Source organism: Neofelis nebulosa, chromosome 2 (assembly GCF_028018385.1).
Source record: "Neofelis nebulosa isolate mNeoNeb1 chromosome 2, mNeoNeb1.pri, whole genome shotgun sequence".
NCBI classification, from domain to species: domain Eukaryota; kingdom Metazoa; phylum Chordata; class Mammalia; order Carnivora; family Felidae; genus Neofelis; species Neofelis nebulosa.
In genome coordinates, this window is record NC_080783.1 from 203,037,411 (window position 1) to 203,051,347 (window position 13,937).

The following is a 13,937-nucleotide window of genomic DNA, read 5'->3' on the forward strand; positions in this document are numbered from 1 at the left end:
AGGGTTGTCTGGACCAAAGGAGGTAGTTATGGCAACTGTTTAGCACTCGGCTCTCAGCTCAGGGCAAGAGCTTAATAAACTGTAGCTTTAAAAACATGTTGAGTACAGAGCAGGTGTTTCCAAACTGGAAGCTGAGTCTAAGTTACCTTCCAAGTTTTCAGTTTTTATTCGCTATGATAGAATATATTCCATCATATATAACATGATTTCCAGGGTGCCTGGGTGGCTTAGTCGTTTAAGTGTCTGACTTAGGCTGAGGTCATAATCTCATGGTTCCGTGAATTTGAGCCTCGCATGGGGCTCTGCACTGACAGTGTGGATCCTGCCTGGGTTCTCTCTCTCTCTCTCTCTCTCTCTCTGCTCCTCCCCCCTCAAAATAAATAAATGAACCTTAGCATATGATTTCCATAATGTCCTTACTTGTCCGTTTCCTATTCCCTACCTGTTCTAAATGATGGGATCTTTTATGCTATTTTGTCTCTCCACATGAGTAATAGGGATTTCACTAAATCTTAAGGTTTGGGTTTGTCTAAATCTGTTGAAGTAAAGACCTGTTGCCTCCTGTTACATTATGATTATATACGTTTTGTTATAATATAATAAGGAAATATACATTCGTCTAGTATTCACTGCGGTTGACAATGAACCTTCATACCCGTTGTTTTATTAATTCTCCTAACAACCTGTCAGGTATTCCTGTTTCCATTTTATAAGTAATAAACTGGAGGCTGAGAACAAGGAGACTTGCCCAAGGTCACATGGTGAGTTAAGGGTAGCACTAGGATGTGGATCCTGTCCCCTCGCCCAGCCCCCTGCACAGTCTCTCTGAATGGACTCAAAACTCCCTGAGGGCAGAGCAGTGTCCCCTTTTAGACTGTCCCCTTTCTGCTCTGTATCCCTCAGGCTGTGTGCACCCCAGACGCGGTGGGGGTGTCTCCGACTCTGCTGGTCTAGTGCGGGGGAGGGACGATACGCTGAGGGCCTCTTGTACGCAGGGATCCCTCACCCTTTGGGTGCTCCCACTTCTGGGGGGAGATATTACACTAGGGAGTAGAAAGTGGGTGTTTTAACACCAGGCCTTGGGCTGGCCGACCAGGGGAAACCGCCCACGGAGAGAGCTAAGGTGGGAACTTAAATGAGACAGGGGTGCAGAGGCGGGGTGGAGCTCCCCAGGCAGAGACACGAAGACGTGGGCCAGGCCCATCTCGACCAGAAACAGCCCAGTGAGCGGTGGCGTGTGCGGCTCCTGCTGGCTTCGGGGCTGGGCGGCGGGTTTTCGCTGGAATTATCCGCGCTCCTGCTCCGACTTGCCCGGCGCCCGCAAGTCAGCTACCCGGGCTCGGGAGCTGGTGGTTCAAGACCGCGGAAGTGGGACCCGCTCAGCGGGCTCCGCAGCGCCACCGCCCAGCCGGGGACTTGGGCAACCACTTCTGCTGTCCGGGCCTCCGTCTCCGCGTCTTTCTGCCCCACGATCGCCAGAGGAACTCCCACGACTGCACGGTCGCGGGGGTGGGGAGCCCCCCGCTGCCGCTGGGCGCAACACGTGGGCGCGGTGGGTAGGGAAGCACCGCCCCGCGCCCCGCCCCCGCCCGCCTCCGGGCCGGCCCACCCGCCGCCCCTTTATCAGTCGGCGGGGCGCCGGGACGCCGAGGGCCTTGGTCCGAGCGGGCCAGCCTCGCCGCTCCGCTCCGCTCCGCTCCGCCGCAGGTACCGGGAGCCGGCGGCGGGGCGCGGGGCGTGCTCCCGGGGAGCGGCGCGCACGCGGGCGGGGAGAGAGGCTGGAGTCGGAGCACCCCCGGGCAAGAGTGGGAGGATGCTGGGGACCAGCTGGAAGGGGGCACCTCTGAGGGAGTGGGCAGGGCGGAGGGCCGGCCTGGGCCGGCCGTGGTGGCCACGGTGGCCGGGAGGAGGAGAGGCCGGCGGCTCGCTGCCCCGCCTGCGGCAGGGCTGGGGGGGAGGCGGATCCAGGGAGACCCCAGGAGCAGAAGGTGCATGAGTACCTAGAACTGGGTGATGTGAGGGGGTCCCCCTTTGGGGACGCCTGGGCCGGTTGGGATGGAGAAGCCTGCCTTGGTGTCAGGAAAACATGGAGGTTTCCCCACCCAATGAGGAAAGGGGAGGGAGCCCCACACCACCCATAGCACTTGCTTCAAGCCTGCAGGCTTGGAGGACCCCCCCCCCCCCCCACCCTGCCCAGAGGTTTCCCTGGGGCAGCCCATTCTGGCCTGGCCTGAGTAGGGGGCCCTGGTCAGGCCACCGCTGGTGAGTTTGAGGGTTTGACGGATTCCCGGAGCCTGGCTGCACCCGGATGGATGGCCCAAGACCTTCTGTTTAGCTCCTATGGAAGAGGGTCTCAGCCTCACAACCAGAGTCTTGTGCCACCTCTGAGGCTCGTGGTGAAAGGCTGTCCCTCTCCAGCCTCAGTTTCCCTACCCAGAGGGGCCCTTGCTGGCCAGTGGTGAAAGTTGGGTCCTTTTTCCATCCCTTGTGCTGGGCGACTGTAGCCAGCTCACCCAACCTCTCTGGGCCTGCCTTCCGCTTAGAGTTCTACCTTGTCCCCAGAGCATTTGTGAGTCCGAGTTCCACAGAAGAATTCCTTTGAGTTATTTATTCTATCCCGATCACAAATGGAGGCCCAAAGTGCTGTTACAAAAAAAAAAATGATGTCCGTTTGGTTTTGGAAGAAATAGAAGGACTTTTTGTTTAAACACATTCTGCCGAGTCTGGGAATTGGTTTGCATTGAAGGAGGTCACCCAGTTGCTGGGAGGAGATCAGGAGGCCAGCCGGGGATGAAAACTTTGCTTGTGTAATGTATGGCCACCCCCTGGGTGACTGGAGGTTGACCACAATGGATAAAGGGCAAGAGCACTGGTTTTGGAGTCAGATGATGTGCCCTCTGCCATCCTGCCTCCTGGGCTGTGATGCCAGCTTACACGGAGGCTCAGAGTTGCTTTGAGGCAGAAGCGAAATGCGGGTGAAAGTTCCTTGTAAACAGCAAGCCGCTGTAAATTACTGATGTTAGTGCCTCACCATATTGATATTTTGGGCTTGTATGTGGTATTGTCCTTGTCAGGATCCCTCAAGGAACATTTACCTCTAACAACTCCTGTGTTAACGCAGATCTGGCCTTACTATCTTATGTGTGTATGTAAGTATGTATGTATTTTTCAGTGGGCTCCACACCCAATGTGCAGCTTGAACTCATGATCCTGAGATCAAGAGTTTGTGTTCTATCTACTGAGCCAGCCAGGCCTGCCTTACTATTATTTTTACGCGGTTAGACTTTGTCTTCTATGGCGAGATAAAGTTGTCTTGAGGGAGTGTGCTGAACAACGAAGGCCCAGAGAAGCAACAATGAATATTTTACGTGCCAAGATGGAGGCAAGAGACAAAGTTAATTATAACCAAATACTCTTATTAGGTGGGTTTTTTTTTTTGTTAGGCTATTAAGCTCCAAGAAGGCAGGGTATTAACACCCTTAGTTCTTACCCTTAGCTGTTGATTAGCTGGGCTATTAGTTCTATAAGGGAAGTGTTTTAATTGCTTTGTTCACTGCTGACGCTCTAGCACCTGGCACATAGTGGGCCTAAAACAAATATTGGAATGTCTCAGGGCCTGAAGGGACCTTTGACGTTACTGATAAATTCACTCTCTCCTTTGACATCTGGAGAAACAGGGCCAAAAGGGGAATGGACTTGTTGTCCAAGGTCACACAGGGATTAAGCGGCTGAGCCGGGACTAGAATCCAACAAACAGCAAAAACAGCGGCGCCATGCTGTGCCAGAACTAACATCTTGCATCAGTAACTTTGTTTTGCTTTCACAAGAGCCCAAGGGGTAGCTATTATTATCCTTTGATTATCAATGAGGAAATAGGCTCAGAGAGGTTAAGGGACTTACCAAAGTCACAGAGCTGTTAAATTTCAGACTTGAAATCCCATCCTCACATAAAAATGGGAACATGGCTTCACTTGAAGTAGTCTGCCGGGAGTGGTACATACCCTCCCTTGGGACGTCAGCTCTCTCCAATTCTGCGTGGTCACCACCTCGGTGGCTTCTCTTGGGGCTGGATTTTCCTAGGCCCGTAGGCATTTCGTTTGTGTGGGTGAGCCTGTCTGTTTCATTCAACATGTGCCCCAGCCCTGTCGCATTTTGCCTGCCATGTGCACTAAAATCTACGGGATGGGTATAACCCGGGGCTCTGCCACTTCAAAGCCCATTTACTACCCCATCCCGACAACCTGGTCTTCTGTTTTGCTCACAGGTACTTACGGGACTTTTTGACCGTGTGTGTCAGGTAGAGACCAGGCAAGACTTGGTTGAGAAGCTAGGTGGGGAGATGGACCTTGTGTTTAGGAAAAGGAGAATGGGAGGTGGGAGGGCAGAGGAGGACAGAGCTCCTCAGATTGACAGGAGCTCCCACTTGAGCCCTGGAGATCTCTGTTCTGGGGCTCGGCCAACCTGGAAGCTTCCCAAACCTGCAGGACACACTCTGGCCAGACTTCATGCCTTCTGGATCACCTGCTAGCATGGTCTACCCCCTTCAGCCTCCCACTGGGGGATGGGGCAGCCAGAGTGGCAACCCTCTCCCTGGCAGTTTCATTTCCCAGCCACCTCTCTTGCGTCTGTGCCCAAGTACAAATCTTCAGGGCTCTGTGAATCCACAGGGGTTACTCTCAATGGTCTATGCTGGGGAGAATTTAATCAGTAAATAAGGTCAGTGTCTCCAGAAGTTCCAACTCCAGCCAAATTTCCCTGGTCCTTACATGCATCCTCATAGAAAAGTAAATATTTCAAGGGACAAGGTTAACTGAAGCCCCCAAGTCCAGTGGAACCAGCTCTTGATGGCCAAAAGAGGACAGGTTTTTAGAGGACATCAAGCAAATCTTTCAGGCTGGGGTATTTCAAATACGACTACTATTAATAATTAGTAATAGTAGCCATCATTTATCAAGTTGCTAAACTGTGCTAAAAATTTGTCCGAATAAAGTTAGATCCTTGTAAGCAGTCTGTGCCGTAGATGATACTGTAATTCCCATGAGGGACTAAGGATCAGAGAAGGTGAGTCGCTTGTCTTAGATCACACAGCTAGCATGTTACAGAAGCAGGCGTCAAACCTGGTTTGTCTGAATCTGAAGTCCATCTCCTTCATGAGCCTTCATAGTGTCTGCTTTCTCCTTCAGTCCTAACTTCTTTCCATCATGATTCCTGGGGAGTAGGGGGACAGAAGCCAGTCAAGTTTTCCTGACACCCATCAACCAGGCCCTGGTCACCTGGTCTCAGCCCAGCTTTGCCTGCCTTGCCGTGTGATCTTGGGTAAGTCACAACTTTGTAGCCAGCCACTGGGTTTCCCCAGATGTTTCCTGTGGAGGCTAATGCTGAGCTTCCTTGTGCAGCCGTGGCCTGGCTAGGAGGGCAGTGGTTAGCCTGGATTTGACCAATGTGGGAATGGTGTTGGGTGGGGGAAGGGAGAGGTGGAGGTTGTCTTTAGCCCCACCCTCTGGTGACATCACACAAGACAACCTCCAGTCCCTGGAAGCCCCGCCCTTAGTGACCCTCACCTGTGGAAGTACCACAGGTGCCTGGCATCTGGAGAATTTGCCCAGTCCCACAGCAGAATCCATCGGCCCCCAGGCTCGAGAAAATTCCCTAGGTAACCTAGCTTTGGAGGGGGGCCAGGAAGGGGGGCCCTGAAGCAGGCAGGTCCTGGCAGCCCGGTGGGCAGATGACTCAGGATTCTCTGAGGGTGGCCTCTGGATCCCTCCCCTCATCCTTCCAGCTCTTACTGGACCCCTGCACCTGCTCCTTTCCCCTGGAGTCAGGAGATGGGAACGAATTCTGAAAACAGACCTGTTCAGATGGAATGAGGCTGCTGGGTGAAGTCTAAAGGAAGTAGGGAACAGGATCTCTTTATCCCAGGATGTAGCCTCTGGGGTCTGTGCTTAGGGCCCACTGTGTCTGGTGGAGGAGGAGGGCCCTGAGTGACCAACTGCCACCTGAGGAGGGAGCTGTGAGATAGGGCTTCGTTGGTGTAGAGCCAGTGGGTGGCTTGGCAATGTGGGGAGGCTGAGGTCTCTAGATGTGTGTCAGTTGCTGGAAGACTAAGGAAATAATTTATGGGAAAGGCCTTGGCTACCTGCTTTAGACCATTCTTTTCCAAAGTATGATGGAGATTGGTGTGACAGGAGGCAGGGCAGCAGCAGAGTGGCTAAGAGTGCCTGTACTTGGCAGTCAGAGAGCCGGGTCCAAATTCTGGCTTCTCTGTCTCTCTCTCTCTCTGTTTCTCTGTGCATGTTCCTCCCTTGGGGAAGGAGCTTCTAACCTCTCTGAATTCCACTGTCTTCAGCAGCAAAATGGGTGTAATAATACCTACCTCAAAAGGCTAGTTATGAGAATTAATTGTAACAAGGTTATAAAGACTGAGCACATAGTAAACACTTACTACATTTCAGCTGGTTTTGTTTTGTTTTTTTTTTTTCAAATGTTTATTTATTTTTGAGAGAGAGAGAGAGAGAGAGAATGTGAGCAGGGGAGGGGCAGAGAGAGAGAGAGGGAGACACAGAATCTGAAGCAGGCTCCAGGCTGAGTTGTCAGCACAGAGCCAAATGCGGGGCTCGAACTCACGAGCTGTGAGATCATGCCCTGAGCCACCCAGGTGCCCCCAATTCAGCTGGCTTTGTAATATAATTAGTACTAGGAAAAGAATCCTTGGTCAGGTACGCTTGACACATGTAGGTTCAACAGAGGGAAGCTGGCTTCTTTGCTGTAGGACTTCTCAGAGACGTTAATAGGCTGTTATGCCTTGGGAAGTTCTAAGGGTGGGATATGGAGCCTTGGACTGTATTTAATGGATCACAGGGACCCAGGAACTAGGCCACCATCGCACATTATCATTCCCTGGTCTTCTCCCTTGGGGTGGAATGGAAACCTTGCTGGATTGGGCAACGCTGGGGAAGGCCTTTCTGTCTCTGGGCTCTTGTTTCCTCAGTGTAAAACAAGGGTGCTGCATGAGATGCTTTCAGAGGCCTTTTCTGGCTCCCTAAGGTTCCGAGTTGGGAAGCCAAAGTTGTAGACAGGGGTGAAGGCTGAAGCCCAGGCTCTTGGGGAGGAGAGGACCTCCACTGCTGGTTCCGCCACTAGCACAGCAGGCCAGGGGGTTCTCGTGGTCTGGATGGAAGTGGCCGGCAAGGCTGTCTGGGGAATAGGAAGTGGAGGCGTCCTGTACTCCCCTTGTGCAGTATTGTAGTAACTTATTTAACTCCTGCCTCCTCATTGGACCAGGAGAGGCCAGAGACCAGAGCTGACTTGAGAAGTGTAATGCGGGGGGAGCTTCAGGCTAGGGTGAGGAGGCTTGATGGGCTGGGGGCTTGTCTTGCTGCCTTTGCATGGCAAGCTCCCTGCATTTACTTGGACTGTGTATAAATTATCAGGGGGCTTTTGGGGGTGATCATGGTGCTGCTGGTGGCAGAAACGTGAGTGCTTTATCCTGCCCTGGATCTCCTTGCCTGTAACAGTGACTGGTGCACGGGTAGTTGCAATAAATATCTGATGAAAGATGGACAGGGCGCCTGGGTGGCTTAGTCAGTTGAGCGTCCAACTCTTTTTTTTTTTTTTTTTTTTTTTAATTTTTTTTTTCAACGTTTTTTATTTATTTTTGGACAGAGAGAGACAGAGCATGAACAGGGGAGGGGCAGAGAGAGAGGGAGACACAGAATCGGAAACAGGCTCCAGGCTCCGAGCCATCAGCCCAGAGCCTGACGCGGGGCTCGAACTCACGGACCGCGAGATCGTGACCTGGCTGAAGTCGGACGCTTAACCGACTGCGCCACCCAGGCGCCCCGAGCGTCCAACTCTTGATTTTGGCTTGGGTTGTGGTCTCACGGTCGTGGGACCGAGCCTCCTATCAGGCTGGAGCCTGCTTGGGATTCTCTCTCTCCCTCTCTCTCTTGCTCCTCCCCTGCTCTCTCTCTCAAAATAAGTAAATGAAAAAGGAAAGAAAGACAGAAAGAAAGAAAGACAGAAAGAAAAAGAAAGAAAGAAAGAAAGACAGAAAAAGAAAGAAAGAAAGAAAGAAAGAAAGAAAGAAAGAAAGAAAGAAAGAAAAAGAAAGAAAGAAAGAAAGAAAAGAAAGATGGACAGAAAACCAGGATGCTGAGTCTAATAAACTTGTTAGAATTTGAGGGGTGGGAGTCATCTGGCAGGTGCTAGTTTTTCAATAGATATTTTGATTTAATGAATGCCATAGTGAATACTGATAAGCCTGAATTAAGCAACTGGTTCCGGGCCAAACTGTATATAGGGTATATAATTAGGGAATGATGAATAGCACTTCCCACCGTGTCTTGCAAAGGGCAGTTCAGTGGTTAAGATTGCAAGCTGAGTTCAGATCCTACCTAGGTGGGGGGGGGGGGGGCGGTGCAGGGTCCTTAACTTCTCCATGCCTCAGTTCCTTATCTGAAAAATGGGAATAATGAGAGCACCTACTCACAGGGGGTTAAGAAGCATAAATGAGTCAATTGTACATAAAGTGCTTGAGACAGTGTCTTGCACATAGCAAGTACTGTATAAGCATTTGCTATGATTTGTTTTCATCTCGGTAACTCCGCCATACTGTGAAGTTCCCAGGGGTAGGGATCAAATCTTTTTCCTCTCTGCCCTCCCCTGGACCGAGCACAGGATCGGAGGCAGAGGAGGGGGCTCAGTGTTCGCTAAATGCACAAATGGATGAATGAATGAATATGTTTTATATGCTATGTTGTATAACCTATACAGGGGAAGTGGGAGGGGGGCAGTAAGGAGGTCCCCTGGAGGTGGCAGTTTGAACTGGCCCAAAAGCATTTCAGTGAGGGAAAGGAAGTTGGCACAGGGTGTGCTATTTGGGTTAGGTGGGAAATGAGGGTAGGAGCAGGGTCTCGAACGCAGGCTGAGGGGTTAGATTTGACTTCTTTGGAATTAACAAGCATGGGTGGGAGTGGAAAGGCTGGAGGAGGGATCTTCTGAGGGGAGTTGTGGCTGAGGGGAAGGGCTGTTTTATAGACCAGTCGTTACCAGGGACTTTCAGGAATAAAAGTGGCTTTTTGAGTTGGAGACTTAAAGGGTATGAAATGTTACCGGGATGCTGTTATGTTCTTTGATTTAACAAGTACTGAGTGCCAGCTGCCTGCTAAGCACCAGCGGTTCACAAAATGATGACACAAACTGCCTACCCTTAGTGAGCTCACATCAGCAAGTTTAATGCCCATGGGGAACGTTATACTAGTGAAAGGATGGGTATCTTATGGTAGGCACTCAAGTAGAGAGGTCATCATCAGAGGTTCGGGGGGCCGGGGAAAGTATTACAGAAGAAACGGGTTTTGAGGGATAATTGGGAGTTTGCCATGTAGGCAAGATGAGGAAAATGTCTCAGGCAGAGGGAACAGCTTGTGTCAACCTGAGGACATGTGGGAAACAGCAGGCCCAGGGGTGTGGTGAGGCTATGGCTGGATGTGAAGGGCACTGCGGTTGAGCGATAAGGCTGGAAAAAGGTAGCAGGGGCCAGATCATGTAGGGTGATGGAGGGTGAGTGGGAGACCCTGGTCACTCGGAAGGGGCTAAAGGTAGAGGCAGCGGGTCTGTCAGCAAGGTCATTGTCACCACCAGATGAACACAGATGGCAGCTTGAACACAGGAGGAAACAGCAGGGGCTGCTGTGTGGAACCTGGACTGGGATGGAAATGGCTGAGGTTGTGAGCCTCCTTAATTATTCCTCGGAAATTTACTGAACATCTACTACATGCCAGGCGCTGTTCGAGGCACATGGGATACATCGGGGAGTACAGTCACGGGGTCCTCGCTGAGCTAGCTCTCCCTTAGGACGACTCCTCTCTTCTGAAACTCAGTGTGGGGACAAGGGGGCAGGAAGGAAGGACTAAGGACTGGGCTTCCGAGCCTCCCAGCTGCTGCTGGTGGTGCCATCAAGGGTCGAGGACACCAGTCCCCTGACTTTGCTCTGGCCTCTCTCCCAGCTCCCTGCCTGGCCCACAGTCATGGCCACGATGGTGGCCCAGAAGCTCAGCCACCTCCTGCCCAGTTTGCGGCAGGCCCACCAGGAGCCTCGGCCGTCCAGGCGGCCAGAGCCCGTGTTCACAGTGGACCGTGCCGAAGTGCCACCGCTCTTCTGGAAGCCGTACGTCTACGTGGGCTACCGGCCGCTGCATCAGACCTGGCACTTCTACTTCCGCACGCTGTTCCAGCAGCACAACGAGGCGGTGAACGTGTGGACCCACCTGCTGGCAGCCGTCGTGCTGCTGCTGCGGCTGGCCGTCTTCGTGGGGACCGTGGGCATCTGGGGAGACCCGCACGCGCTGCCCCTCTTCATCCTCCTCCTCGCGTCCTTCACCTACCTCTCCTTCAGCGCCTTGGCTCACCTCCTGCAGGCCAAGTCCGAGTTCTGGCATTACAGTTTCTTCTTCCTGGACTACGTGGGCGTGGCCGTGTACCAGTTCGGCAGCGCCCTGGCACACTTCTACTACGCCATCGAGCCTGCCTGGCACGCCCGGGTGCAGGCCGTCTTCCTGCCCGTGGCCGCCTTTCTCGCCTGGCTTTCTTGCACTGGCTCCTGCTACAACAAGTACATCCAGAAGCCTGGCCTGCTGGGCCGCACTTGCCAGGAGGTGCCCTCAGCGCTGGCCTACGCGCTGGACATCAGCCCCGTGGTGCATCGCATCCTGGTGTCCCCTGACCCTACCTCAGACGACCCGGCTCTTCTCTACCACAAGTGCCAGGTGGTCTTCTTCCTGCTGGCCGCCGCTTTCTTCTCCACCTTCATGCCTGAGCGCTGGTTTCCTGGCAGCTGCCACGTCTTCGGGCAGGGCCACCAGCTCTTCCATGTCTTCCTGGTGCTGTGCACGCTGGCCCAGCTGGAGGCCGTGGCACTGGACTACGAGGCCCGGCGGCCCATCTATGAGCCTCTGCATACCCGCTGGCCCCACAACTTCTCTGGCCTCTTTCTGCTCACCGTGGGCAGTAGCGTCCTGACCGCGTTCCTCCTGAGCCAGCTGGTACGGCACAGACTCAACCGGAAGGCCCAGTGAATGGCGGGGGCGGGGGGGGGGGCAGCTGGGAGGGAGGGAGGTGTAGTGGGGGCCCAGGGGTCCGGGCTTGGCTCCAGATGGGAACAAGGCCTGGTAATGTTGTTTGTGTCTGGCGTTCGGTGACTTTCTGTGTATGCCTCAGCTGCCGGGGGTGGTGATGGCCAGTCCTTGGATTTGGGGATTGGCCGTGAGCTGCTGGGATTCACCGCTTGGGCCTGCCCTGGGAGAGGAAAAGAGAGAGAAATGTGGGCCACCTTGGCCTGCCTCCCCCCATTGCCTCTCGCTAGGGATGAGGATTGGGGGTCAGCTGGGCCCAGGACCTTGGTTTGGAGCTTCCAGATGATCTGAGAGGGAGTGACAGTGGAATTCAGGCCAGAGTCTGCTTTGATCTGAGAGGCAGAAGAGGGCTCAGCAAACCCCCTCTACCCAGATGTCATTGGTGGATAGGAAACGGGGAGGCTCCTAATGTGTATAGCCTACTCTTACCATTCCTTGACCTCCAGCCTGGAGCTTTAGAGTTCCAGGAAGTCCCCAAAGATAGAAGATTGTGTCAAGTGGAAATGGATCCCATCAGTGCCCCATACCTCTTCAGTCATCTCCCCACCCAGTGAGCCCCCAGCCTTTCTAGTTCCGGCCTTGATGTCCTGCATATCCTGTTCCCAGCCTGTCTCCTGGTTTCCTTGATCACGGTTCAGTTATGCTTTCAGTGTTTCCTGGGCCTCTGCTCAGAGGCAGGCCACCAGCTGGCCTGTGGATCAATGCAGGATGATAAAAGCTTTCACATCAGAATGACCTGTCACGGGAAGCACTGAGGAGGGGAATAATCAGTGCTGCCTGTGACCCTCAAGGTCTTGGGTTGGAAAGGGGGAATGGAGAAGTGCATTCCTGGTAGAGGAAAAACCTATACAAAGGCCTTCCTTTGTACGGAAGGAGGAGTTCAGTGGGGCTGGACTTAGGGGTGGTCTGAAGTCTGATGCAATAAAGTAACTGTGATACACCAGCCTCTTGGCTTTTTGTCTCCTCTCCCAGGAACCCCCATGGACCTGCTCACTGTGTTGAGGGGGCTTTCCAGGGGAAGCTGGGGCCCCCAGGGATCAGAACAGGGAGGAGGAAGGCAGTTCCTGTTTTATCTTTGCCTGGGGATGGGGCTGGGGGCCCTATACACTATATGTATGAACTTTTCTTTTTGGCAAGGAAGGGAGCGCAGTTTTATTACTAAATATGTTTGAGAAGATAAAGGAACATAATCCCACTTTATAATTTGACAAGGACTTCATTTTTTGGTCTTTCCTTCAATCAAGGAGGATTTTATATGTACAGTGAAGGCAAATTAGGAAGTACAGATAATTTTAAAAAGCCCAAATGAATAAGAAATATCATTCTCCCGATATGTATACACACACACACACATAGTGGATATATAATAGGATATCCTATTATATATATTATATCCTATTATATATTATATATATACATATATATGTATACATAATATAATATATAATATGTATATATAATTTATACACATATAATTATATACATATAATATGTATATATTATATATATATTATATGTATATAATTTATATATTTATATATTTATTATATGGTTATATATTTTTATATGTATATAATTTATATATAATTTATATATAATATATATAAATTTATATAATTTTTTGTATATGATTTATATATATATTTATATATAATTATATACATATAGTATGTATATATGTATATAATTTATATATATACATATATAAAGAACATCTATGGGACACGTGATTAGGGATGGAATGGATGAGTGGGATGCCAGCACTTCTGCATTTCTGAGGGGCTTTCAGAATTTGCAAAGTAGTTTCACAAATGTTACCTCACTTGATCCTCTTTAAAATCCAAGGTCACAGGGGCGCCTGGGTGGCGCAGTCGGTTAAGCGTCCGACTTCAGCCAGGTCACGATCTCTCGGTCCGTGAGTTCGAGCCCCGCGTCAGGCTCTGGGCTGATGGCTCGGAGCCTGGAGCCTGTTTCCGATTCTGTGTCTCCCTCTCTCTCTGCCCCTCCCCCGTTCATGCTCTGTCTCTCTCTGTCCCAAAAATAAATAAAAAACGTTGAAAAAAAAAATTAAAAAAAAAAAAAAATCCAAGGTCACACATGAGCTGTGAAGGCAGGACTGGGAGCTGATGGGCCTGGGACTCCAAACTTGTAGCTTTCATTTTTCTTCCCATTTTCTAAATCCTCTCCCATGTGGTCTCATAGTTACGCTTAGATCTTTTTTTCACTTTCAAGAGTAATTCATAAACTCGAGTGTTTGGTTACTGAGACTCAAAACCCAGAGCCCCGGGGAAGTTACATTTACAGCAAGAAAGTGCAACTAGGGGCGCCTGGGTGGCTCAGTGCGTTAAGCGCGGTGGGACTCGGGCTCAGGTCATGATCTCACAGTTGGTGGGTTCGGACCCCCCATCAAGCTCTATGCTCAGAGCCTGGAGCCTGCTTCACATTCTGTGTGTGTCTCCCCTCTCTCTGCCCCTCCCCCGCCGGCTCACTGTCTGTCACAAGTAAACATTTAAAAATTTTTTAAAAAGTGCAACCAACACAGCAAAAAGCATATAAGCATATATTCCTTATGCAGTGTCGCGAACGCGTTGACACAGCACAGTCGCGGGAAAGCGACTCTAGAGTCAGAAGACCCGTCACAAGTGACGTGAAGGCCTCAGTAAAGGGCAAGGAGCGAACCCACGGTTAAAGCCTCCGGCGGGCGTTAAGGAAAGGGGCGGGGCTTGGGGGCAGGGCGGGGCGCGCGCCGGGGCGGTGCCTGCGCCGGCGGCCACGTCCTGGTTGGCGCGAGATCCGAACGCTGGCGGC

General features: G+C 51.7%; 2 protein-coding genes across 7 annotated transcripts in view; one reads left to right on the forward strand and one right to left on the reverse strand.

Moving 5' to 3' along the window:
* The first annotated feature begins 1,611 nt into the window (after positions 1–1,611).
* PAQR7 (progestin and adipoQ receptor family member 7) lies at positions 1,612–11,073 on the forward strand. Of its 6 annotated transcripts, XM_058718560.1 has the most exons (4): positions 1,686–1,707; positions 4,265–4,331; positions 5,220–5,653; positions 9,640–11,073. In XM_058718560.1, exon 4 carries the CDS (start codon positions 10,026–10,028, stop codon positions 11,070–11,072), a length of 1,047 nt encoding a protein of 348 aa, XP_058574543.1. In that variant the 5' UTR covers positions 1,686–1,707; positions 4,265–4,331; positions 5,220–5,653; positions 9,640–10,025; the 3' UTR covers position 11,073. The 6 variants fall into 6 exon arrangements, with proteins under 6 accessions (XP_058574547.1, XP_058574543.1, XP_058574546.1 ...); XM_058718563.1 differs by lacking the exon at positions 1,686–1,707 and having other exon boundaries at positions 2,255–4,331; positions 5,220–5,316; positions 10,005–11,073; XM_058718564.1 differs by lacking the exons at positions 4,265–4,331; positions 5,220–5,653 and having other exon boundaries at positions 1,612–1,707; positions 10,005–11,073.
* A 32-nt stretch (positions 11,074–11,105) lies between these two features.
* MTFR1L (mitochondrial fission regulator 1 like) overlaps positions 11,106–13,937 on the reverse strand; it is a 44,045-nt gene continuing 41,213 nt past the window's right edge. The window contains exon 7 of the mRNA XM_058718567.1: positions 11,106–11,292. Within this exon, the coding sequence (XP_058574550.1) occupies positions 11,211–11,292 (82 nt within the window). The 3' untranslated portion in view covers positions 11,106–11,210. The remainder of the gene's footprint in view (positions 11,293–13,937) is intronic.